Source organism: Vipera berus (assembly GCF_964194415.1).
Source record: "Vipera berus genome assembly, chromosome: 1".
Classification (NCBI taxonomy): Eukaryota; Metazoa; Chordata; class Lepidosauria; order Squamata; family Viperidae; genus Vipera; species Vipera berus.
In genome coordinates, this window is record NC_138202.1 from 251,972,644 (window position 1) to 251,999,940 (window position 27,297).

The following is a 27,297-nucleotide window of genomic DNA, read 5'->3' on the forward strand; positions in this document are numbered from 1 at the left end:
GTTCCTCCTGCCGACCTTTGGGGAGGTTTGGGCGCCTCCCCAAACCTCTGCAGGTCTCCGTTCCTCCGCGCAGACCTGCCGACCTTTGGGGAGGTTTGGGCGCCTCCCCAAACCTCGGCAGGTCTCCGTTCCTCCTGCCGACCTTTGGGGAGGTTTGGGCGCCTCCCCAAACCTCCCCAAACCTCGGCAGGTCTCCGTTCCTCCTGCCGACCTTTGGGGAGGTTTGGGCGCCTCCCCAAACCTCGGCAGGTCTCCGTTCCTCCGCGCAGACCTGCCGACCTTTGGGGAGGTTTGGGCGCCTCCCCAAACCTCGGCAGGTCTCCGTTCCTCCTGCCGACCTTTGGGGAGGTTTGGGCACCTCCCCAAACCTCCCCAAACCTCGGCAGGTCTCCGTTCCTCCTGCTGACCTTTGGGGAGGTTTGGGCGCCTCCCCAAACCTCGGCAGGTCTCCGTTCCTCCGCGCAGACCTGCCGACCTTTGGGGAGGTTTGGGCGCCTCCCCAAACCTCGGCAGGTCTCCGTTCTTCCTGCCGACCTTTGGGGAGGTTTGGGCGCCTCCCCAAACCTCCCCAAACCTCGGCAGGTCTCCGTTCCTCCTGCCGACCTTTGGGGAGGTTTGGGCGCCTCCCCAAACCTCCCCAAACCTCGGCAGGTCTCCGTTCCTCCTGCCAACCTTTGGGGAGGTTTGGGCGCCTCCCCAAACCTCGGCAGGTCTCCGTTCCTCCGCGCAGACCTGCCGACCTTTGGGGAGGTTTGGGCGCCTCCCCAAACCTCGGCAGGTCTCCGTTCCTCCTGCCGACCTTTGGGGAGGTTTGGGCGCCTCCCCAAACCTCCCCAAACCTCGGCAGGTCTCCGTTCCTCCTGCCGACCTTTGGGGAGGTTTGGGCGCCTCCCCAAACCTCCCCAAACCTCGGCAGGTCTCCGTTCCTCCTGCCGACGTTTGGGGAGGTTTGGGCGCCTCCCCAAACCTCGGCAGGTCTCCGTTCCTCCGCGCAGACCTGCCGACGTTTGGGGAGGTTTGGGCGCCTCCCCAAACCTCCCCAAACCTTGGCAGGTCTCCGTTCCTGTTTGGGGAGGTTTGGGCGCCTCCCCAAACCTCCCCAAACCTCAGCAGGTCTCCGTTCCTCCGCGCAGACCTGCCGACGTTTGGGGAGGCGCCCAAACCTCCCCAAACAGGAACGGAGACCTGCCGAGGTTTGGGGAGGTTTGGGGAGGCGTCCAAACCTCCCCAAACGTCGGCAGGTCTGCGCGGAGGAACGGAGACCTGCCGAGGTTTGGGGAGGTTTGGGGAGGCGCCCAAACCTCCCCAAACAGGAACGGAGACCTGCCAAGGTTTGGGGAGGTTTGGGGAGGCGCCCAAACCTCCCCAAACGTCGGCAGGTCTGCGCGGAGGAACGGAGACCTGCCGAGGTTTGGGGAGGCGCCCAAACCTCCCCAAAGGTCGGCAGGAAGAACGGAGACCTGCCGAGGTTTGGGGAGGCGCCCAAACCTCCCCAAACGTCGGCAGGTCTGCGCGGAGGAACAGAGACCTGCCGAGGTTTGGGGAGGTTTGGGGAGGCGCCCAAACCTCCCCAAACAGGAACGGAGACCTGCCGAGGTTTGGGGACGTTTGGGGAGGCGCCCAAACCTCCCCAAACGTCGGCAGGTCTGCGCGGAGGAACGGAGACCTGCCGAGGTTTGGGGAGGTTTGGGGAGGCGCCCAAACCTCCCCAAACAGGAACGGAGACCTGCCGAGGTTTGGGGAGGTTTGGGGAGGCGCCCAAACCTCCCCAAACGTCGGCAGGTCTGCGCGGAGGAACGGAGACCTGCCGAGGTTTGGGGAGGTTTGGGGAGGCGCCCAAACCTCCCCAAACAGGAACGGAGACCTGCCGACGTTTGGGGAGGTTTGGGGAGGCGCCCAAACCTCCCCAAACGTCGGCAGGTCTGCACGGAGGAACGGAGACCTGCCGAGGTTTGGGGAGGCGCCCAAACCTCCCCAAACAGGAACGGAGACCTGCCGAGGTTTGGGGAGGTTTGGGGAGGCGCCCAAACCTCCCCAAACGTCGGCAGGTCTGCGCGGAGGAACGGAGACCTGCCGAGGTTTGGGGAGGCGCCCAAACCTCCCCAAACAGGAACGGAGACCTGCCGAGGTTTGGGGAGGTTTGGGGAGGCGCCCAAACCTCCCCAAACGTCGGCAGGTCTGCGCGGAGGAACGGAGACCTGCCGAGGTTTGGGGAGGTTTGGGGAGGCGCCCAAACCTCCCCAAACAGGAACGGAGACCTGCCAAGGTTTGGGGAGGTTTGGGGAGGCGCCCAAACCTCCCCAAACGTCGGCAGGTCTGCGCGGAGGAACGGAGACCTGCCGAGGTTTGGGGAGGCGCCCAAACCTCCCCAAAGGTCGGCAGGAAGAACGGAGACCTGCCGAGGTTTGGGGAGGCGCCCAAACCTCCCCAAACGTCGGCAGGTCTGCGCGGAGGAACAGAGACCTGCCGAGGTTTGGGGAGGTTTGGGGAGGCGCCCAAACCTCCCCAAACAGGAACGGAGACCTGCCGAGGTTTGGGGACGTTTGGGGAGGCGCCCAAACCTCCCCAAAGGTCGGCAGGAGGAACGGAGACCTGCCGAGGTTTGGGGAGGTTTGGGGAGGCGCCCAAACCTCCCCAAACGTCGGCAGGTCTGCGCGGAGGAACGGAGACCTGCCGAGGTTTGGGGAGGCGCCCAAACCTCCCCAAACAGGAACGGAGACCTGCCGAGGTTTGGGGAGGTTTGGGGAGGCGCCCAAACCTCCCCAAACGTCGGCAGGTCTGCGCGGAGGAACGGAGACCTGCCGAGGTTTGGGGAGGTTTGGGGAGGCGCCCAAACCTCCCCAAACAGGAACGGAGACCTGCCAAGGTTTGGGGAGGTTTGGGGAGGCGCCCAAACCTCCCCAAACGTCGGCAGGTCTGCGCGGAGGAACGGAGACCTGCCGAGGTTTGGGGAGGCGCCCAAACCTCCCCAAAGGTCGGCAGGAAGAACGGAGACCTGCCGAGGTTTGGGGAGGCGCCCAAACCTCCCCAAACGTCGGCAGGTCTGCGCGGAGGAACAGAGACCTGCCGAGGTTTGGGGAGGTTTGGGGAGGCGCCCAAACCTCCCCAAACAGGAACGGAGACCTGCCGAGGTTTGGGGACGTTTGGGGAGGCGCCCAAACCTCCCCAAACGTCGGCAGGTCTGCGCGGAGGAACGGAGACCTGCCGAGGTTTGGGGAGGTTTGGGGAGGCGCCCAAACCTCCCCAAACAGGAACGGAGACCTGCCGAGGTTTGGGGAGGTTTGGGGAGGCGCCCAAACCTCCCCAAACGTCGGCAGGTCTGCGCGGAGGAACGGAGACCTGCCGAGGTTTGGGGAGGTTTGGGGAGGCGCCCAAACCTCCCCAAACAGGAACGGAGACCTGCCGACGTTTGGGGAGGTTTGGGGAGGCGCCCAAACCTCCCCAAACGTCGGCAGGTCTGCGCGGAGGAACGGAGACCTGCCGAGGTTTGGGGAGGCGCCCAAACCTCCCCAAACAGGAACGGAGACCTGCCGAGGTTTGGGGAGGTTTGGGGAGGCGCCCAAACCTCCCCAAACGTCGGCAGGTCTGCGCGGAGGAACGGAGACCTGCCGAGGTTTGGGGAGGCGCCCAAACCTCCCCAAACAGGAACGGAGACCTGCCGAGGTTTGGGGAGGTTTGGGGAGGCGCCCAAACCTCCCCAAACGTCGGCAGGTCTGCGCGGAGGAACGGAGACCTGCCGAGGTTTGGGGAGGTTTGGGGAGGCGCCCAAACCTCCCCAAACAGGAACGGAGACCTGCCGAGGTTTGGGGAGGTTTGGGGAGGCGCCCAAACCTCCCCAAACGTCGGCAGGTCTGCGCGGAGGAACGGAGACCTGCCGAGGTTTGGGGAGGCGCCCAAACCTCCCCAAAGGTCGGCAGGAAGAACGGAGACCTGCCGAGGTTTGGGGAGGCGCCCAAACCTCCCCAAACGTCGGCAGGTCTGCGTGGAGGAACAGAGACCTGCCGAGGTTTGGGGAGGTTTGGGGAGGCGCCCAAACCTCCCCAAACAGGAACGGAGACCTGCCGAGGTTTGGGGACGTTTGGGGAGGCGCCCAAACCTCCCCAAACGTCGGCAGGTCTGCGCGGAGGAACGGAGACCTGCCGAGGTTTGGGGAGGTTTGGGGAGGCGCCCAAACCTCCCCAAACAGGAACTGAGACCTGCCGAGGTTTGGGGAGGTTTGGGGAGGCGCCCAAACCTCCCCAAACGTCGGCAGGTCTGCGCGGAGGAACGGAGACCTGCCGAGGTTTGGGGAGGTTTGGGGAGGCGCCCAAACCTCCCCAAACAGGAACGGAGACCTGCCGAGGTTTGGGGACGTTTGGGGAGGCGCCCAAACCTCCCCAAACGTCGGCAGGTCTGCACGGAGGAACGGAGACCTGCCGAGGTTTGGGGAGGCGCCCAAACCTCCCCAAACAGGAACGGAGACCTGCCGAGGTTTGGGGAGGTTTTGGGAGGCGCCCAAACCTCCCCAAACGTCGGCAGGTCTGCGCGGAGGAACGGAGACCTGCCGAGGTTTGGGGAGGTTTGGGGAGGCGCCCAAACCTCCCCAAACAGGAACGGAGACCTGCCGAGGTTTGGGGAGGTTTGGGGAGGCGCCCAAACCTCCCCAAAGGTCGGCAGGAGGAACGGAGACCTGCCGAGGTTTGGGGAGGCGCCCAAACCTCCCCAAAGGTCGGCAGGAGGAACGGAGACCTGCCGAGGTTTGGGGAGGCGCCCAAACCTCCCCAAAGGTCGGCAGGAGGAACGGAGACCTGCCGAGGTTTGGGGAGGCGCCCAAACCTCCCCAAAGGTCGGCAGGAGGAACGGAGACCTGCCGAGGTTTGGGGAGGTTTGGGGAGGCGCCCAAACCTCCCCAAACGTCGGCAGGTCTGCGCGGAGGAACGGAGACCTGCCGAGGTTTGGGGAGGCGCCCAAACCTCCCCAAACGTCGGCAGGTCTCCGTTCCTCCGCGCCCTGCCTGCCTGCTTCTTTCCGCTGCGGAAAGAAGCAGGCAGGCAAGGCGCGGAGGTCCGGAGACCTGCCGACGTTTGGGGAGGTTTGGGGAGGTGCGCGCGCACCTCCCCAAACCTCCCCAAACTTCGGCAGGTCTCCGGATGGCGGTGGCTTGGGAGAGGTGCGCGCGATCCCGGAAGCACCAAAGCCTCGGCCGCGCACAAGTCCTCGGTAAGTTTTTTTGTTGACTGGAGTATAAGCCGAAGTGGAATTTTTCAGCCCAAAAAGTGGGCTGAAAAATTCGGCTTATACTCAAGTATATACGGTATATATATTGTACATATTATCACTGTGATAACACAAAGGATGAGATGATATACCGCACTTGCCCATAACTTGTTGGTTTAATCCACTGTGGCGTGTAAACCACGTCAATATGATGTATACATGACATATAGTTAAATAACCGTGAGTTAATGGTATGTAAACCTACCCAGAGTTAACTCCATGGGGTCTTAAAGAGTTCTTTGGGGGAGCCCTAAATGAGTATAATTTTTGTGACATCCTTCCACCGGCTATGATGTTCTAAGAGTCTTATTAACTTGCTCTCATTCTTCACAGTTTTCCTATTTGACCTGCCTCCTGACAATTATGTGCATTCTCAAATAAATAAATGAGAAAGTGTAAATCCTTCTTTGTTAACATTTACTTCTGGTGATTCTCTAGAATTCTGCTGGGATCATATATGGCTTCTGGTGACAGGACAGAAACAGAGATCTCAGTATTCACAGGTTGATTATTTAACTCAGGCCTTGAGTTACAATGGCAATTGGGACCAAGATTGCAGCCGCTAAGCAATGTGGTAGAAAAGTGTGGTGTAACAATGTTTAGCAACAGCAATCCAGCCAGCCCCAGTTATCACTGTAACCCCAAGACACGCAGGTCACTGAGTGGGAAGCAGAGGAGAAACCAGGTTTTAAATGATCTGGAAGAAGGAAATGAAAAGCTCTGAAACTTACCCTTGAGGCATCTGACAAGAGCAACACATATAAAATGCTTGAATGACAGCACTCAGCCGGTTTGCTGTCACAGAAATAACATCTTGGCAGTCCACGTAAGCTTCCTGGGCACTGCCAACTTCACACATTTTAGATTCCTCTGTTTCCGCCGAAAGTGCATTCGTCTCACTTGAAGCTACTTCAAAAGTCGGGGTAAGAATGCTATCTTCTTGGTGACTGGGTCCTTTTGGCTTCAGCAAGATAGAAGAAATGTTGGTTTTGTCCTTCATTAATTCTGCAGATATTAGGGCTAGCCATTCGTCTAATGAGTGCCAAAGTAATTCCAAAGGCTACCAAATATAAGTTAAGGGGATAAATTTTAGGTCAATTTACAATAGTTTACTATATGCATTTACTGATTTGAACACTGGCAATTCTAATGTATTTTCCTTTTTTAATTAAACAAGTAGGGAAGCCATTTCTTCTGGCATATCTCTGTCATGAAAAATAACCATTTCCCTGATAAATATTAAAATAAAATATTAAAAAGAAATAAATGAGAGCCAGTATGATGTAGTGGTTAAATTGCTGGACTAGAAACTAGGAGACTGAGTTCTAATCCCGCCTTAGGCATGAAAATTGGCTGGGCAACTTTGAACCAGTTACTCTCTCTTAGCCAGGTTCACATCAAGCTTGGGCAACAAGCTAATTGATTAATTCCTGTTGCAACCAATCAATCAAAACTAGATTGATGTGGGGAAAATGTTGATCCTGCACTTGCTGGAAAGGAGGGGGAGGAGGAGGAGAAGGAGGAGAAGGAGAAGGAGAAGAAGATCATCTAAAATCCGGCAGTTAAAACCTAAAAGAATATCTACTACAGCAGAAAACATCAGAATGTTTCGTTCTCAATTCTTAAGAGATTGCAGATAAGCATACTTTGCAAATACCAAACAAATAATATATTCTGATATATACAAATGCCAATCATTTATCCATAATTTATAGGATAATTTATTTTTGTCATTAATTTATCAGTATGACAGCAAAGTATGAGTTGGACAAGTCAAACACTCTGATATTCAACTTCCAAAGAACAAAGTGTTTATACTGTTAAAAAGGATTGTAACTGAAGAGTTAATAAACAACAATGTCAAATTTCATTGTAATGAAGAATGAAATGCATTCTTTATGAAGCTGGATCAACATTTTCCATTTTGGTGTCCTTCAGACATTTCCTAGTCAAGTATTGCTAGCAATTCTGGGGGTTATTGGAGTCTTGATGGGTTAGATGCCTGCTGAAAAAATAGATCACAATTTCAAGAGTGTCCTATGGTCCCTTCACTTTCTGATTTCCCAAGTAACAACAGTAGTAAGAAGGCTGTTTGTAGAATTACATTTAGGGATTACTTCTATACCCTGATGCACTGAATGTTAGATAACTTGATTTATAAAATAAATGAAACAAGAAGTGAAAGTTTGGCTTCTTTTTTTGTTCATACAGTAACACAATCATGTAACAATAATAAAGGCAAAGGGTAAAAACATATTTGAAACCTCATAAGTAACAAAGCCACAAATAAGCCGAATAAATATTCAATTGCAAGAAAAGTCACAGTATCAGACAAATGAGAAACAGTTGTCATGCTTTTAGATAAGTAAAAATGTATGTATAAGTATTAGAAGATGATAGTTATGAAAATCATGTGCAAAAGGGAAATAATTAACTAGAAACTATAAATATTAAATCCTACACCAAAACCTATATCTAAGAGATCTACTGCCTCACACACAACATAGATATTTTCAAAGAAATAATAAAACATAACAAATTCTAACCTTGTTTCCAAAAGCCCAGATATTGTGCCGGATAAATTTGGGTCTAAGTAATTAAACTAATCAACTAAAGATATGCAATCTGCATAAACTTATCAACATCTTAAATAGAATGAACTTTAGATACATAAATATAAAACAGTAATGATTACAAGGGGAGAGAAAAAACTTAAATAGATATCAAACAAATTTATTTTCTTCTCATCTGGATTACCGTACACAAACACGATAACATTTCTCTCTATATTATCTATTTGTCTACTAATATCTAGTAGCATTACTTTTCTGACCTTGAACACTTGACTTCTTGGAGTTTTATTTCCATTGTAGCCCATATCATTTCCATTATTGGAAGTGGATGGACCAAGACGAAAGACATGGCAAAAAATCCTCACTATCCTCAACAGACTCTTCATCTGTGCCTCATAATTACTTGACAAACTGAAATAAAGCATAGGCAATTGTTCTAGTTAACAAAATGTATATAGAAAATTTATACTGCAGGAATGCAATAACTCTAATAAAGACTGAAGGCCCCATTCTCCAAAGCCATTTATATTTTTGGCCATATCCAAACATCAAAATACAGAGGAGTCATTTCACAAATCTCCTACTTTTTGACGGACACTTTAAATAATATAGATAGGCTATCCAATCAATTACTATGCCATATTCCAGCAGTTCTCAACCTTTTCTTTATCACGGACCCCCTTCAAATACCTTCTGTGGCCACAGACCATGGCCCCCAAGACTTAACTCAAATTTAAATTGTAACATTTCTTCAAGCCTTCATGGACCCCCTGTGATGACACCACAGTCCCTCAGGTTGAGAATCACTGTCATATTCCATTTGCAAGGGACAAGAGCTCTATGCAGAAAATGATGCTAGTTCTGTATCCATATCTTGTATCTAATCCAAGCATCTGAATGGTACAGGTTGCTTATGCTTTATCGACATAAATATCATTAAAGCATTTCACACACTCAACCCCTTATTTTAGCTTTACTTCCTTTCCTCCATAAACAAGACCATTGTGTCTGTTCAGAAAATTCTAGCTGCTTCGCTATTATCTTTGAATCTACGTAAGTTCAGCTTGATGGCAATTAGAATATACCATCGCAGGAAGAGGAGGGGGAGGAGGAGGAATAACAATAACTATGTTACCTAAGCAATTTATGGCCATTCGTAGTAGCTACTTCAGCAAGACTCGTTAAGATTTTAAGGTACTGGTTTTCATTCTGCTGAGATAAGTGTTCTAGGACTTGGCGCAACTGGTTATAAAAAGAAAAGTCATTAAGATTTATTATCACATTAGTTAACATAAGTAAGACTTAACATTTCAGCTACTAATAAGAGCTAGTTTATGTATGCATAGCTCTGTGGATATAACCCCCCCCCCCTGATTTTAAAGGAGGTTATTTTGTGCAGGTTATCAGGATAACACTATGAAAATGTATACCTATAAATTTGATTGAGATGCCTTTCCAGATAAACATATATAGAAACTGACGATTCATTTAGAATTTCATAGAAGAAAAAATGCATTTACTTAAAGGAAGCACCTACAGATCAATTTGTAGGTTCAACACAGGATGAAAACTGAATTTACCATGTTTTCTCTAAGATCTTCATTTTGTGTCATTTGAATAATTGTTTGGAAAAGTCTAGGATGATGTTGTATTAGAACTTCACAAGTCTCTCCATAACCTCCCTGGAAAAAAAACAGTGTTTTCATATAAGCAGACAGTCCTACACACTCAAAAATTGTTTCTTAAATGCTGAAGATAACTGAAATATTTGATGAGATCTCACACAGGTGCAAATTTAAAAGAACCCATTACTAGGAAGGCAAGGCCATTTTTTTCAAAAACTCACAACTCACAGTCATGGAAGTGTTTTAGGTCACATCTCAAAATTTAAAAAAATCCTTTTTTCAATTCTAAAATAAAGATACATTTCTCTTTCACCACAGTAAGGAATACTGATGACCAGAAAAATATATTTTCCACAATGTTACAATATAAAACAGTACCAACTTTATGCCAATTCAAGTCAAACTACTGGAAGGAATGGCTATGAATTTAGGCCTTTCCTTTGAAAAAACATAGATATAAATACACCCAGGCCGTGCATCATTTCCTGGTTATGCTAATAATATATTAGGACTATAATATTTCTCGGCTGCTATAATTAATTTTTATTTTTGTATTATGTTTTTAATCGGCTTTATTAAATGTTACTATTGTTTGCTGCCCAGACTTACTTGTTTGAGATGGGTGGCGTATAAATTGAACAAATGAATGAAGGAATGAATGAACAAATGAACAAATAATATGCCCAAAATATCTTGTGGAATTTCACCCATCTTTAATATTATTTTAGTTGAATATCTGGCAGTTACTAATATGGTTTTGGAGGTGATACCTGAACTATGTCTTGTGGGCACCATGTTGGTGGCCTCTATAGCAATCGTTCTTACATCATCTGTCAACACCTCGATAAAATGCTAAACAGCTGTGTTTACGTGATTGATGATTACAGTGACAATGAACAAGTACATTTAAATTGTCCATACATAAAGTTGAAACCAATTTATACCTGTACACAAAGGTCAAGTGGGGTGACTCCATTTTTGTCTGGCAAGTATTTGGCTCCTCTCATTAGGAGAATCTGTGCAGTGTCTCTTTGACCATGGCTATATAAAATAAAGAAACCTGATAAATTCTAGTTAATGCAGGCTTTGCTGTCACTCATCCTTTTCCACAATCCATAAAATATTTGATAAATAATATGTATTATTCTAAGAAAGTCTGAGTGAGAACTGATTAGGACATCCTTCACACAGAGGTTGGAAGAAAACATCTACTGTCGCTGCATTATTGTGAAAATCACAGATGAACTTAATTACACTACAATTATTACACAATCAATTTGATATAAATCTTTAATGAAACAAACAGAAAGGCAACTGTGAGGGCCTACTGTGAATAATTGGTCTCATTTGGCACAAGACAGTTTAAAGTCCAGCTAGGCCAAGACAATTGATGCAGTTGATTAAGAACAGGGGTGAGGAGGACAAAGCCAGCATTATACATACTTTGTCACTTTTGGTCGATTGCAATTTTAACACAAAGTATATTTCGTGTAATGTTTAAAATGGCAGAACAAGTTATACCTGCAAGCAAAGTAGAGCGAAGTAGCTCCTGACACATTGGGCCTGTTAATATCTGCACCGCTATCTAAAAGACACTGAACAGTCTTTGAAAAAGAAAAAAAATGAATGAAATAGATGTATAAAGATGATTTAAGCTTCAATCCTATGCTCTTTAGTTTCACTAAACTCAATTCAACTTATTTCCATTGCATGCAAACATCCACAGGATTATGTTTTTACATTACCAAAAACATGTTTTCCAATAAAAAAGCCTTATATACTGAAATTAAAATTAAAAATTAAATTTATTTTCCTACCTTAGCTCTACATTTTAGACTTTCTTATCACATAATCGTCAGAGTCACTGAGAGTGAGATGGCTTGCGTATAAATTTAGTAATAAATAAAAAAATAACAATGTTCATTAAAATTGAGAGATCGGTTAGATTATTAAGAATTAAATAATATCTTCCCAATGAATTAAGCCCCTTGTAAATAAGTATGTGTATCAATATTGTAAAATGTTTTAAGATAAACTGAGAATGTTGTGTATAAGTGACAGAAGCCTTATTCATACAATCTACCTGATTTCAAGGTTATGTTGTCTCTAAAGATGACTGATAGACAGACAGACAGACATAGATGCATCACTGCCATCCCAGCTGCACCACAAATGATCAAGTGCAACTAATGTTGTCACTGTATTATGATCCAGCCTAAAACCTGACTTGGTAGAGGACAGGAAGGCCTGGAGGAACGTTGTCCATGGGGTCACGATGGGTCGGACACGACTTCACAGCTAACAACAAAATCTGACTGAAATAACTAAATGTCTAAAATAAGGATGTCCAACCTTAGCAACTTTTAGATTTGTGGACTTCAATTCCCAGAGTTCCCATGGTTGGCTGGAGAATTCTGGGAGTTGAACTCCACAAGTCTAAAAGTTGTCAAGTTGGACACCCCTGGTCTAAAAGATCTAATAGTTTAAAATTTATGCTGAACTAAAAAGTCCATCATTTTCAAAATCAGCAATTAATATTATCTGCTGAGTGTCAATAAATAACCTTGGGATTTTTTGGGATCAGGATTCTTGCATATAAAATGTTTACAGTCTGATTACTATTAAAGCCAGAGCATTCAGGATCAAGCTACCTTCCTCAACTTACCGTCTTATGGCCATTTTGACAAGCCACGTGAAGTGCTGTCTGCCCCATTGCATCTTCAACATCTACATTGGAAACATGTTGTACAAGGTCATGAAGAAGTTCTGTTCGTCCATTAACAGCAAGCCAATGGATCTGCGTCAAAAGATAAAAGAGCATGCATTCAGCAAGGAAATTTACAGGTTGCTCACATGCATTGCAGTGTTAAACAATGACCTAATGTTCATGGAAGCAGAATACTTAAGATCTCTATTAGCTTAGAAATTTCAGAAAAGTATATAAAAATACAGCTAGTCCTCGACTTATGATCACTTAACAAATGTTCAAAGTTACAAGAATCTAAAAAAAAATATTACAATCCATCCTCCAACTTACAACTGCCACTCTACCCCACCCACCCACCCAGCCACATGGTCATTTAAACACTTGGAAACCAGTTCACATTTACAACCAGTTGCATCCCACGGTCATGTGGATGGCAGGAATAAAATTACAGCGCTTACTGCTGTCAGACCTTCATTGTTGCAAATGTTGACATCAGCACTATACTCCAGTAGCTTGCTCATGCACTTTTTCTGGCTGCATAGAAAAAAATAAATTAAATATCAATCATATGTCCAATATCCTTTTTTGTTTTATTCATTAATGAATGTATATACTACCTCAATCCAACTGGACACTAGGAGGTTTATAACTTATATATCAAAATACAGTAACTATTAGTATTAGTATTCAAGAGGAGGAAACACCAGGGGCTTCGTGGTTACATCAAAGCAAGTAAAGACACTTTGTTGAAAGAATCGCTGAAAAAAGGACTATTTGTGAAAATAAAACTCATGTATGTACAAAACAACCTTGAAATCAGACTAGAAAAATGGAAAACCAAAGTATTTCATAGACATTTTGGAAAACCAGGCAACATCAGAATATGGCAGTGGTTTATGAACAGTACATTCAAAAAGGAAAGGGATGAAATGCTATTTGCTGCCCAAGGACAGCCACTGGCAAACAAGTTACATCAAGGGAAAAGAAAAAAAAAGATCTGTTTGGATAGTAAACATTGGCTTTACTGAAATAAGGATAGAACAATGGCAACATAATAATTGGGTTGCAAAAAAAATGTTACGATCAAGCTGGGAAGATATACCAACATTTATGTAAAAAGTTTGTTTTAAGTATTATTAGAAACATGAAGTCATTGATAGAGTCATTGAAAGTGACATAGCAAAAATGTTACAGGATTTTAAAATCTAGACTGGCACCGTGAACACCAGATATTACTATTATTCCCAATCCTTGTTGAGGACAAAGAATTGGAAAAGATTACAAAATAGTGAGATTTGCAAATAAAGATCACAAAATTTTGAAAGAAGCCAACAGTGGTAAACAACTGTTATTGGAGCACTAAGTACAATACCGCAAGGACTTAGAATTTGGATTGTCTAAATTTGAAACTATTTTCACTAGCAGGGCTATAAATGATCAAATTGTTGGGCGCCTCAGACATGCTACCTTTATAATTCCCCAATTCCTGAAAGTTCCCTTGGGCACTGATCAAATCACGAAGAAAAGTGGACAACATTGGCTATGACACACAATTACTTGGACTGGAATAATAATGCAGTAATATTAACCATAAACCTGTATAATTGTATAATAATATAAAATCACTTTAATTCCCACACGTCCAATAAAAGGCCTTCTTAATGTTGGAAATTCCCTCTGTATAACATGCAAATATTCCTCCTTCTGTACCTGTGGAGCCCGATGTCACATTCTTTTAAATAGAAAATTAATAAAGTCATTAGGTCTATGCATAGCATTCTGTACTGAGCATTGCTGCACATGTTCGGACAGAAATGTATTTCTCTTTCTTCTTCCTTTTAGAGGTGACATCACCTTAAAACTTAAATACAGGTTGGGCTGTGTACAGAGATGAGGTTACGTAGATAAAATTATGTCCAGTTTGTGTTTGTGTATTTTTTAAAAAAATAAACAAGATTGGAAAAGAGAGGAGGAGGTGTCTGGGAGGCAAATCCCTGCACTGCAGCCCCCACCTCCAAAATGTGTCCAAACTAAGTTATAGGTACTTGATCATTTTGCTGTCATATTTAGTGGCACAAATAAATTCTTTAGACTATTCAGGATATTTGGAATATTCTTAGCAATGTGTCACCAAACTTAGGAAAAGAAAGAATGACAGGCTGAAAATCCTCCGCTCCACCATTCTTCCCTTGATTTTAGCACTCCTTCATGACATTCCTGTAGCTCTCCAATGACAGGAGCAGGTTACAACTCTTCCCCTGGGTATAAATTATACATGAAGTCACACTAGTTTCTCATTTAGTTAAAAGTGCAGAGTACAAAGATCATTCTCTCTTAGGGAGCTGCAACTCAAATCTTTAAAATGGAATAGCACTTTAGTAGAAACTAAATATATAAATATATTAAAAATTACCTGATAGTACTATAACCATGGTCTCAGTTCAGTTGGACTGAAAATGAAATACTAAGCTAAGCCTGTTATTATAAACTTGATTATATTTAAACATACCCTATAAGCATATTCCTAATTTTGAAAAAAAGAATGAAATCAGATGTAGTTAAAATTAAAGCTGAGAAACATCTCTACATTATTTGAACATTTTTAACGCAGGTTGTCGGTTTCCTTGGATTGAACCCGAATATCATTTTGCATGCATACCTTTAAATCTCAAAAATATGGAACATAATTTATTTGGCAATATTTGCATCTAACACATCCAGAAGATGAACAAAAATATAGCTTCTTATAGTTGTTAAGTATTACTCTGAAGCCTGAACAATCCTCATAATGTATAGCATCACTATATTTCAATGAAAATTCTGTTAGGCCTCTTAAAAAGGCTCACTAAAAGATCAAAGACTGTACAATGCTTAGCTATTTTTGTAAGAGCTACTACTCAAATAGTTAAAGGCGATTACTAGAACTTACCCATTCCGAGCAGCTAAATGAAGTGGAGTGCACCCAGAAATATCCTGGTAATTGGGGTTTGCACCTTTTTTTAGCAACAGGATTAGACATTCAACTGATCCACAGCTATGGGAGAAAATTTAGAAATATCTTAACAAAAAAAACAGTAGAAAAGGATTATTTTCACAAAAAAAGCAGCAACATAATGATATCACATTACATTTGAAAGTTATGACTTTCATTTCAACTTATCATTTTTTAAAAAAATTTGAGCTAAAAATTAAGATGATCAGCCAAGATAAAAAAATTGTTTATTACAGAGTAACTAAAATATTGAAACTGAAGGCAAAGCTGAGCATGTTAAATAAGTTATCAAGTACTTAAATTAGGGGTTCTTCGATATTTTTAAAAATTACTACCGGTAGTATACTGTATGGAATATGACACAAAGAGCTGTCCTCCTGCAAAAATACTTTCAGTATTTCAAATTGCTGCTCAAACACAAAAATTGCTTCCAAGAATGGACAAATCTTATAGACTTCTCAACATATTATTAATACATTCTATGCCTCAAAGGTAAGGGACGCGGTGGCTCAGTGGGTTAGGACGCTGAGCTTGTCGATCAGAAGGTCGGCAGTTTGGTGGGTCGAATCCCGAGTGCCGCGTAACAGAGTGAGCGCCTGTTACTCGTCCCAGCTTCTGCCAACCTAGCAGTTCGAAAGCACGTAAAAACGCAAGTAGAAAAATAGGGACCACTCCGGTGGGAAGGTAACAGCGTTCCGTGCGCCTTTGGCGTCTAGTCATGCCAGCCACATGACCACGGAGACGTTCTCAGACAAGCGCTGGCTCTTCGGCTTTGAAATGGAGATGAGCACCGGCCCCTAGAGTCGGAAACGACTAGCACGCATGTGCGGGGGAACCTTTACCTTTACCTTTTATGCCTCAAAGGCACCTGAGTTACTTTGATACTTAATGAAATACATAACAGAAATAAAACCTGTAATGCATCTCTAACAAAAGCTCAAGAACATTTTTAAAACTGACATTTCTGAGATATTTCAAATGTAAATAACAAGCTAGAATTTCCATAAAGCCACTTCTATGGCCTCATTGAATTAGCCCTTAAGAAGTTTAAATGATATCTACAGATTTGAGATGAAGGTTGGTTCATCAAAAAATTAAATTTGGGGTGTATTGGAAAGAATACATTCAAAGATGTACTTGAAAGGACATCAACTTTCCCATGCTAGAGGTGGAAAAACTTTTAAGGGCTCACTGACCCAAATGATATGGGTATATGATCATTTAGCATATGTGGGGAAATGTACTAATGTTTATTAGTAGATATACAGGAAAATCTTTAAATGTTAAAGATATTAATGGGATATTGAATTATATACTAAAGTTTTGGAATTTCACTTATCAGAAATGGTGGTTGTACCGAGCAAGCAGCACACTGAAGGGAAGAATTATATTAACAAATTGGAAAATTGATATTATTCAATTTGTCAAGGAAAGGTTATTGGAAATTTATGATTTATCTGTTTTGGAAAAGACAATATTTGCTACTAATCAAAAGAGGTTGTGTGTGTCTGTGTGTGTTAACACATCAAGCTAGAAACCTGGAGATGTTGAGTTCTAGTCCTGCCTTAGAGACAAAACCAGCTGAATAATTTTGTGCCAGTCACTCACTCTGAGACCTAGAAAGGAAGCCATAGCAAACCACTCTGAAATTTTGCCAATAAAACTGCAGGGACTTGTCCAGCAATTGCCAAGAGTCAGCTGGAAGGCGCTCACTCAAAGATACAAAAAAGCTTTATATTTTTAGCTTGCATTTTTATTTTTATTTTTTACCTTTTTTTCTTTAAGATTGCTTGTTTTATTTAAAACATGTTATCATTGCACAAATTAAAAAATGATTAACATATTCTAAAAATAAAAATATGGGGGATATAATGAAAGATTATTAACACATTTAACAACCTTCTGAGGACTGTCTTACTTAGCTGCAATATGAAGCAAGCTCCTCTTCACACGTCCAAATGCATAATTGACATCAAATTTTGAATTTGAAAGCAACTCTGAAACAGATCTAAGACATATTTTAGTTAGCGAGAGAGCTGTATTTTCAGCTACTTTTAATAAGGACAGACGGCTGTTGTGTATGACACATCACAGTAAGTCAAAGAAAACAAGAACCCCACCTTACTGCTCAGTTGAAATTTGGATACCCAGCTGAATATTAATTGCATCAATGGAATATTTAAAAGCAGGATGTGCAAATGTTCCTTTAATTGTTCCACAGCAAATTTTAAGAGGTGTTGATTAATATGAAATATACCCACCTACATAATTACTCTCAGCCACCCTATAATCCAGACAGCCTCAACACTTTCAGAAATTGTGGCACATACCATTAGTTATTGGTATTATATACGAGGGCAATTTGGAAATAAACCTCCAAATCTGGACTATGGTGGTGTGTGTGACCAAAAACATCTCAACGGAACTACTTCAAAAGTTCTTGGGTGCGTCTACAGTGTGCGGTGAACCAACACAACGGAAATCACATGCCCCGAAGCTTGTTATGTATGGCTCATCTGAGTTTTCATAACGTTTCACAGTAGACTTCTCAACTAATGGTCGAACCACATTCCATGAACTTCACCAGCAGTACTCCTTTGGCATCTTCACATTTGGCGAGATTTTCTATGGCGCCACTTCTGGTGTGGTATTGGTTCACGATAATGCTTGCCCGCACATCACTAGATGCACCCAAGAACTTCTGAAACAGTTCCATTGGGATGTTTTTGATCACACACACCCATAGTCCAGATTTGGCGCCAAGCAACTACTAAGGAATTTCAAACCTTGCAAGACGTTATGACATGTGCCTCAATTTGAAGGCGATTATGTCAAAAAGTAATGTGATGTTGTAGTTTTCTAAGGTGTATAATAAAAGTTTCATCTCTGCGAGTGTCTACAATTGATAACCAAACGGAGGTTTATTTCTGAATTGCCCTCGTATATATATAGGGTAGAATAGATGTTCCAACAAGACATAACCTATGAATAGTCACAGCATAAGATCAATGTATGGAGCATATTCAGTATACTTAAGTAACTATGAATCTGAGAAATAATGAGAGGAGATAAGGGTTATCCAAAGGAGAAAAAAACTTCCCAAATTTCAAGTAAGATTGAGGCCATTTTCAGAATAATCTATCATAACAGCCAGAATGAAAGTTTATGGCATGAAAAGAAAGCACACTGGAATATAGATTTTCAGTAGCAAGGAAGAAAGGACAAAACAGACCTCTTAATCAATAAAAGGAAGAATATAACAAAAAAGAGAGAGATTTTAAGAACATCAGAAGAACCACAACAACCATAGGTTTTGAAGGAATACTCGAGAATAATCACAGAAGAGAATAGGCAACTGCAGGTTTAAAGAAAGATAGAGTACTTTTATTAAAATCCTTTAAAAGAGGATTATAAAATGATGTGTCAATAAAGAATATACTTAGGAAGTGATTTCACTGTACAGGAAAAAGAACAGCAAGCAAGAGTAAAGCACAGACACAGCTAAAATACCTACTGAACTGTTTAGGAATTCAGAACAGGCAACTGATGTACTAACATCCTATGTTAATAAATACAAAACAAAACTGTGGCCTGAAAAATTTAAAAGACCAGTCAGTATACCTGTATTGGAGAAACAAATGCAAGAGAATGTACAGATTATTAAACAAATAAAAAAGATGAATAAAGCCATACATGGGAAGAAAAAATGCCAAATGAACGTGTGTGTGATGTTAACAAATGATGAACTAGAAAAAAGTGTTTGTACTTGGCAAGGCTGGAGAAGTAGAAGGGAAAGAAAATAGATAAGGTAGATAAGACAGATTCAAAGGGGTTATGGGAATATCATTGGAAAAACCTACAATATGTACACTGCTGGAGACAGGCTGATAGAGCGAGCAGTCACTAGGAAATGAACCCAACTTAATGGCATAATTACAAAATATTTTTCATTCGTTTTCCTATGTTCCACTAACAGTGCTTAAAACAGTCCTATAAATTTTCTATTTTATATAAGAAACATCATTGTAAAAAGTTCCAATTTAAATGTATTCATAGGAAATATTACTACACCCAAGACAGAAGTGTCTTTTTAATAAAATTTACCCAGTTTAAAATTGACGTACACATTGAAAAAATAAAAGCAATGCCATTCTAGCTTGCTTATCAGCAACTTTATTAGGTTATCACCTTCAAATAACCAGTTGTGAATAATTGCTTCATTTTTTCCAAAACAATGGAATGAGAAAATATAATTTATTCAACTCTGGCATTTTCTTCAAATTTGGCTAAAGTTTTTGTAACACTTCTGGATCACAAGCAAGAAACATTCAAAAACAATCTCTTTTGTCAACTCTATCATGGTTAGGATGGAAACATTTCATAAGAAATAAAAAATAAGCTTCAAATGAGATTTTTTAAAAAGTTTTAGGTAGAAATGTTGCATCTTCATTGTATTTTAAAAAATGTTCTTCCTGTGATCCAATATGCAAAGCCTTAACATTTTGTACTACAGAGCTGCTTGTGAAGACTCACCTGTGTTGGTCAGCCATAACCATTGGCATTAACGTGTAAACAGCAGTTTCACTATCTGTGTAGAAAATAAATTATAGCTGTAATACATTTTGAAGAATAAAATGACCTTGTTACTTTGACAAGGTTGTAGAAGCACTGAAAAAGTTTTTCCAGTACTGACATTTTCCTGTTACAGTCAGTAAACATGTGTTAATCATTATGGTATAAAGGATATTTGTATATTCTTCATTACATAGTATTTTTCAAACAAGTAGAGCTTCCATCCCATTAGGTACCCAGGGAAATTTTTAAATAGCATTAATTCGTTTGAAACTAATTCCCTCAGCAACTAAACAACATCCTCATCTCAAAATACTGTATTTCTAAAGAAGCAGTAGATAAAATGATATTAACAAAAAAATAGAAGCAAATGTGCTGCAACTATTTATCAACACAAATAACGTAAGCACAAACAGTACAGCAACAATAAAATTATTCCCTGGTAAGAGATAAGTATTTTTAAAAAGTAAATTTAAAATGAAAATTACACAGAATTGCAAGTTAAAATGACTAGGGAATAGAGAAAAATATAATGCTCCAACACTGGAAGTTTTTAAGAAGAGACTGGACAGCCATTTGTCTGAAATGGTATTTGGTTTCCTGCCTGAGCAGGGGGTTGGACTAGATGACCTCCAAGCTCCCTTCCAATTATATTTATTATTATTATTATTATTATTATTATTATTATTATTATTATTATTATTATTATTATTATTATTATTATTATTATTATTATTATTATTATTATTATTATTTAGACCACACATAAACCTGTTGATGGTTCTCTGGGCCAGGGAGAAAGGATTTTCGGTCACATCCCCCACACGTTTTAAGGGCAGGCTAGCACACTAGCTGCTGACCTTCAGAAATAATTTAAAATTGATTTACCCCAGAGACATTTGGGAAATGATGTAATCCCCATTCTGCTTATGGTACTATTCTTTTTTTATTTAGTGCCCATTTGCGGTTGTCTGCTGTATATGTTCATTTTCTAATATGAACACTGAGAATTGCTTGGAATAAAAATACAAATAAATAAAATTCTGATATGGTGTTATCTGCTATATCTCGTCCTGCCACTTTAAAGATAATGACCAGCACTTTCAACTGGGCCCAGAAGCCTCCTGCTAACCAATGCAGCAACTATAACATCGGTGAAATTCTACATGGACCTGATTGTCCTACCCGTAATCTGGTCACCATATTTGTACCAGCCGCAACTTCCAAGCCCTCTGCAAAATGCATGACAATAGTCCATATGAGTGGTGATCAGGGCTTAAATTACCATTGCCATGAGGGCATAAATAGAGCATGTACAAAGTACATCCTGGCCAATTTCCACCTGCTGCTTGAGCAGCAGCCAAGAGTCCAAGTCACAAACCATCTCCTTCAAAAGTTCAACCCTGCCCAAAGTGCCTGGACCAAGGTTATTGAATTGCCTGCCAAATACCAAGGCAAAGTGGTCGAAACGTGAAGAAACATTCAGGCTTCATATCAGAAATGGTCTGAAAATTAAATCAGTAGTTAAGTAATAGCTACTTAAATGAGCAAATGAATTCCCGTGGCTTGAGGTTTTCTAAAGGAGATCTAGGTAGCCACTATCTTGGATAATTAGTAGATTCCCGCTGCAAGCAAAGCGTTACACTACAAAACCTAGACATCCCTTCTTTGATACAAGTGCCGAACTTCAGCACACTTTTGTTCTAACTTTGCTTAGCTGAGAAGGAATTCCTGATGAATTAGTAAATGGGAAGAAAAGAAGGAAAAAGCTTCAAGTCCACCACTTGAGTATAAGAAGGCGTCTCTAGTTTTATAAGTACTTTTCCTCCTAGATCTCCGCCCCGCCCGCCCAAAAGAATCTAAGACTTTCCTTTTCACTTCTTCCTCCTTCCTATGATCCTCGACCTGCAAGCCGCAGCTCTTCGGACATGCATGCACACACCAATCTCGCATCACTGTCCCCGTAGCGTGCGCTCTTACCCTCCGGCAGCTCGATGGTGCGGGCGCGACGCAGGGACCTGGTGAGACGGTTCAGCTGTTCCATGGCTCTCTCCATCCTCGGAGCCAGGCCTCCTCCAACACCGTCACTGCGGCCGCCTTATGGCCGGCCTGCCACGCCGAAATCCCGGAGCCCGTCAAGCTCAGCCCATGGCCAGCGGCGCCACGAAGGCTAAACACAACCACGCTCGCCCGCCGCCGGTTCCTGGAACTCGACCGCTTCTCGTCTTCGCAATACGCATGCGCCAAATGCTTACAGCAGGAACGCCATAGAGCTAAGTCAAAATAAACGGGACCGCTCTGGAGAGGCGCATGCTCAGATAAGTATCAGGCAAGAGGAAAGCTTCCGCCCTCAATTCGTCCCTACCTTTAACTTCTTGGGCGGGGCATGCTACATCGTGACGTATATAATAGATAAGCATAGTGATCCAAGTGATGCCACAGAAACCATCGTTTACCAAAGAAATCATAATTTTTCAAACTTGGCAACTTTACGTGGACTTCGACCCTCAGAATTCCTCGGCTAGCTGGCTTTATGCAAGATTGCCCGGTAAAGTTATCAGAACCAGAGATGGCAGTAAAAGGTTGGGAGTTTCGGTATGGTTTCTGTCATCTAGTGACGGTCCAGATTTTTGCAGCCAAATTCATTGTCTAATTCAAGTTCTTATGATGATTTAAGGTGACTTACAAATAGATTACATACATCAATAAATTTGATACACCTAAGCCAGAATTATGTAAATTACATAAGGTAGCATGATGAATTTTAGGCAATACTGTACAAGTCATTGAGGGCATTAAAAAATAAGCAACTTTTTTAACGGGATTAAAAATGTGTGAGAAAGGCAATACTATAGGCATAATGCCAGTCACATGATCTGAGCACTTGGCCTTGGGCAAGATCCTAGGATTCTGCAGCAACACTAATACAAGGGAGATGCCTAACATTTGATCACTGTTTTTTATGTCGACCAATTCATTTGTAGAACAAGAGAATGTTGGAATTATCTTATTTTCAAGGTAGACATTGCAGTTTTTCTTTTCAAAATAATTCATTATAAGGAATAGGTTAACTGCCCTTTTTGCATGAAACATCAACCTAAAAGTGTTATTGTAGAAAATTGCTACTTCTCCTTTCATGTACTCTACTTCATGCTGCCATGTTTACTGTTTTATCCCAAAGAATTAAACAGCATGACATTTCACACTGCCTGAGATAATAATTAATCCTACTGTACAGTTTGCTCAAAATGATGAGGAAAATAATGTCAAGAAAGAAATAATGCTTGACCTTGTTTTACAAATAAGAAAATAAGAATTCTGCTAGGTCAGATCAAAAGAAGTTCTAGTCCAGGGGTAGGCAACCTCGGCTCTTTTATGACTCATGGACTTCAACTGAGTCAGCTATGCTGACTCAGGAATTCTGGGAGTTGAAGTCCATGAGTCATAAAAGAGCCGAGGTTTCCTACCCCTGTTTTAGTCCGTTTTGTCCCTAAAGTGGCCACAGAATACACTCTTTTCTTCAGGTTTTCTAGCACTTGATGTTACTAGTAAAGGACATTGATATAACCTGGCTGGCTGAGGAATTCTGGGAGTTGAGGTCCACAAGTCTTAAAAGTTGCCAAGTTTGAAGACCCTTGTGCTAAGCCATGGTTAAGCTTATACAACATGTTAAGATTGCATTATCGCTGATTCTAATATTGTGGGAGAAAATGTTTGATTATGTACCAGCAAGTTGGTGTTGATTCTTAACAACACCATACATTTCCTTTTTCTATGACCATCTGATCCTAACTAGGTCTTTCAACAGTGCCTTCTCACTGTAATTGAGTCCATCCATTTTGCTGCTGGTTGCCCCTTTCTTTTCTTTTCTTTCCTTTCCTTCCAACTTTACAGCATTACAGTCTTCTTCAAAGAGCTACCAAGTGGCACATTTTTGCCTCCTGGTTCATTTAACTGTTGATAGTAATAGAAGTAGAAGCTATCCACCATTTCAATATCTACACTGTAAACATGTCCCCTTATTCCCCATTTATCTAATCCCCAAATGCAACATAATTTTTATCAAGAAGAAATTGCTCTCTATTTCTGTTAACATTTTGGCACATTTTTATGCTATACGATATTAATATTACTTGCAAGTTAATTCTAAAATATTCCCTTTCTTTTGGTTGTTTAGGCGGCCCATCTTATCTAGGAGCCAGAAAATAACCTCTTGATTTTGTAACAAAGCACATCATAAAAGGAACTCTGGTACATGTATTATGCAGGTATAACGACAAATTGAAATGTAGGATTGCAGCTCTCTACACACAGTGTGTAATAGCAGGTAATTTTTCTAGCTACAGTAGAGACTTATTGCCAAGCACTCGAGGGAACAATGGAATCACTTTATAGCAGACTTTAAGATTAGTCCTAGTTAATAAAAAATAAATATTTCTCCTTTCAGCTCATTGCAATTTAATTTTAAAAATCAGTGTTTCAAATAGAATGAATAAGTATCTTTTCTATAAGCCTATTTGGAATCCACTCTTTGTTAATTGAAAACCATGCTATTATTCAGCTTTCAGAAGAACAATTTACCAGTAGGAAAGATTTCTCTCTTTTTTAGCACTTTATTTTTTTAAAAAAATCTGAAAAGTATACACACCAAAAAAACTCCCATTTTGTTGAGCTGAAGTATTAAAAGGGTATTAACATGCATTAGAAATACCTATCAGTTTGAAATAAAGAACATATTGGTAAGAGGTAAAGAGCTTGAGAACTACACTGTACAAAGTACATCCTGGCCAATTGATACAGAATGATCTTTTTTTTCCCCAAAAAAACTTCCTTTGTTTCCTTGCACGTGGCAGTGGCGGATCGCAAAGGAGAAAAGGCACAGGGCTGGTAGTCAGGTAAGGAAAGAAAGGCAATTTTTGGGGAGAGCAAGGATTTCTTTCCTTATCTGCACCGCTTGTTCTCAGGCCACTTTCCACTCAGACGCATTGCTCTTGCCAATGGCCTGACCGTCCACTTCAGCACCCTCCCTCCCGAGCCTCTGGCAGTCCACCTGCTGCTTTGGTGGCTCTTCTCTGTCAGAGAAGAGAACTTTGCAGGTCTGCCTAGAGAGCCACCAAAGCTGTAGGTGAATGGGCAGGTGAGGCGGGAACCTGCCCCACTTGTTCTACGGCCGCTTTCAGCTGAGCCACATTGCAGCAGCATTGGGCACATAGGTGGCAAATAGCCGCGTCATGCTGAAACCAGCCATTTGCCACCTCCTGCCCAATGCCGCTGCCATGAGACCCCGAAACAAGCTGGGCAGTGGTAAGAAACCAGTATACCGGTTCATTACCTCCACCCAGTTTATTCTGCGGCCTCCTGGCAGCGGCATTGGGTGTGACATGCAAGGTGGCAAATGGCTGTGGCTAGTGGCAAAGAGACACGTCATGCAGGTCCACTAGGCCACCACACAGAGCTGCAGGCCCACCCAGCATGAAGGAGGCAAAGCGGTCGGCTAGGAAGCCCCACGTAGAGGTGGTAGAGCACACCCAGGGCTAGCAGGCAAAAGGCCACCCTGAGCTGTGAAAGCCAGATCCCCATTGGCATCATGGCCACCCAGGCCCAGCAGAGATGGGGTGAGGCACGCAATCCTAGCTGGGACTGGGGGGCCATGGCGCTGATGGGGATCCGACTTTCCCCACTTGGGGTGGCCTTTGGCTTGCTGGTCATGGGCGTGCTCTACCACCTTTATTTCAGCTTGCTAGCCAGCCATTTTGCCTCCTTTGTGCTGGGCAGGCCAGGCACTCTGGGTGGCAGCGGCAACCTAATAGACCTTCATGAGCTGCTGGCGGCAGCCCGAGATGGAGCTTAGATGCGTTGGGTGTGTGAGGGGAACAGGCTCCACGTGCGGGCCAAGGGCAAGATCTGCGAGGGGGCCAAGGAGATGACCAGCAGCGACCTGCTCTCCAACCGCAAGCAAAGTCAGATGGGATGGAGTAGGTCTGCATCATGCGCCTCCCCCCTCCCCTACTCTGCCTGCTGCTGGAGGGCTGGCCTGGAGTTTGCAGCGGGCTACAGAGCCCTAGAGCATGCCAGTCGAGGGGTCGGCAGGCTGTGGCTGCTGACAGACACCGTCAGCCCCCATGCACTCGCTGACCCTTGTGTGCAAGGGCCGATGGTGTTAGGCAGCAGCCGCCCCAGCCCCTGCCTCACCTTGCCTTGCCCCTCACCCTGCAGGATGAGGCTCCTGCCCAACGCTCCACCTGCCAGAAACCCCACCCCTGCCCACCCCCCACAAGGGTTCCTCCCCATGAGCAACATCGAGGTGGCCACGCCCACCCCAGACACACCCACCCAGTCTGCCGTGACCACTGCAGCCAAGCCCACCCAATGGGACACGCCCACCCAGCACCCGGCAATACGTAAGTGGGTTTTTGAGTTGCAGTTTGGGCACTCAGTCTCTAAAAGGTTCTCTAAAAGGATTAGACTTTTCCTCTTCAGCTGGATCCTCCTTCTTTATAGAACAATGAAACTTACAGGGAAATTCTTCTCTTTGTATCAGTAGAGCCTATTTTCTTTGCTAGGTCCAATTTCATAGAAATGAGGGAAAGAGAGAAAAAAGGATGTGGGGGGACAAAAGGAGTCTTGGGAAGAAAGTCCTTTTCCAAGAATACTACTGTTCTGTTTTTTACTTGTTTTAGTTCATATGCTGGGCTAAGCCCAAATATGATGTCCTTGTTGGTGTGTTAATATGTTATGCAAGCTGAGTCACTGTGACATGATGGAATTTTAGATACACAACATTTAGGCATTTAAACATTGTGACTAAACCACTGCCTTCTTTAGGGTTATTTCTTTTTTCCAGTTCTCCAGCCAAACCTAAAGGCTATCCTGTTTATGAAAACTGTGTTGTGATGGCTACATCAGGTGTTCTTGTGTTATGCATTCAATATTATATGAATGCATTGGATTCTTCCACGCCTGGAGAGTAGATGAAGTGGAGATTGTGGACATAATGCTTTGAGACTATTATTTTTCAGCAGTGTTGCCATGGACACAAGGGGCATGTCTATCAGGATTGCTTGATTGTTCTTTGTTGTTTTCTTCTGGAAAGCTCAGCTAAACTACACTTATTTTATACTCATTTAAGATGACTGTCATAAAGTGCTTCCCTTATTCCTGATTACATTAGTTCCTAACAAGTACATAATTTGCATTTTGTTTATAATTAAATTTTCTTCCCTAAAGACAAATAAAGCAAATACTTCAGAATACAAGCATTCTCCTGGTACCTATTTGCTAAAATGAAGGTATAGTCTTTATGCTAGAAATTAATTTCAGATTTCATAGAGAAGAGGCAATATCACTGAGGCTTTTTCATCCACTTACCACAAGAGGGCAGTCGTGCTATGGTTTCCATTCAAAAAAAAAAAATCTAAACACAATAATTTTAGAAATTAGGTTTCTTGTTTTGCATTAGTATTATAGATTTGAAGTGTTTGATGATGATGATGACAAAGCCAAAAGAGTATTTTTTTTCACTTCAGTTTTAAATGAATAATAAGTAAGCAGGAGAACCAGATTCTGCCCCAT

The 27,297-nt window shown here is 42.8% G+C and overlaps 1 protein-coding gene across 2 annotated transcripts in view; it reads right to left on the minus strand.

Moving 5' to 3' along the window:
• HACE1 (HECT domain and ankyrin repeat containing E3 ubiquitin protein ligase 1) overlaps positions 1–21,938 on the minus strand; it is a 61,255-nt gene extending 39,317 nt beyond the window's left edge. For both annotated transcript variants that reach the window (XM_081324241.1, XM_081324242.1), the window contains exons 1-12: positions 21,706–21,938; positions 19,687–19,741; positions 17,072–17,161; positions 15,091–15,195; positions 12,620–12,695; positions 12,120–12,251; positions 10,976–11,058; positions 10,399–10,495; positions 9,410–9,511; positions 8,965–9,071; positions 8,090–8,240; positions 5,988–6,316 (exon numbers count right to left, since the gene is read on the minus strand). In XM_081324241.1, coding sequence (XP_081180367.1) covers positions 5,988–6,316; positions 8,090–8,240; positions 8,965–9,071; positions 9,410–9,511; positions 10,399–10,495; positions 10,976–11,058; positions 12,120–12,251; positions 12,620–12,695; positions 15,091–15,195; positions 17,072–17,161; positions 19,687–19,741; positions 21,706–21,781 — 1,403 coding nt within the window. In that variant the 5' untranslated portion in view covers positions 21,782–21,938. The remainder of the gene's footprint in view (positions 1–5,987; positions 6,317–8,089; positions 8,241–8,964; positions 9,072–9,409; positions 9,512–10,398; positions 10,496–10,975; positions 11,059–12,119; positions 12,252–12,619; positions 12,696–15,090; positions 15,196–17,071; positions 17,162–19,686; positions 19,742–21,705) is intronic.
• Positions 21,939–27,297: the final 5,359 nt, after the last annotated feature.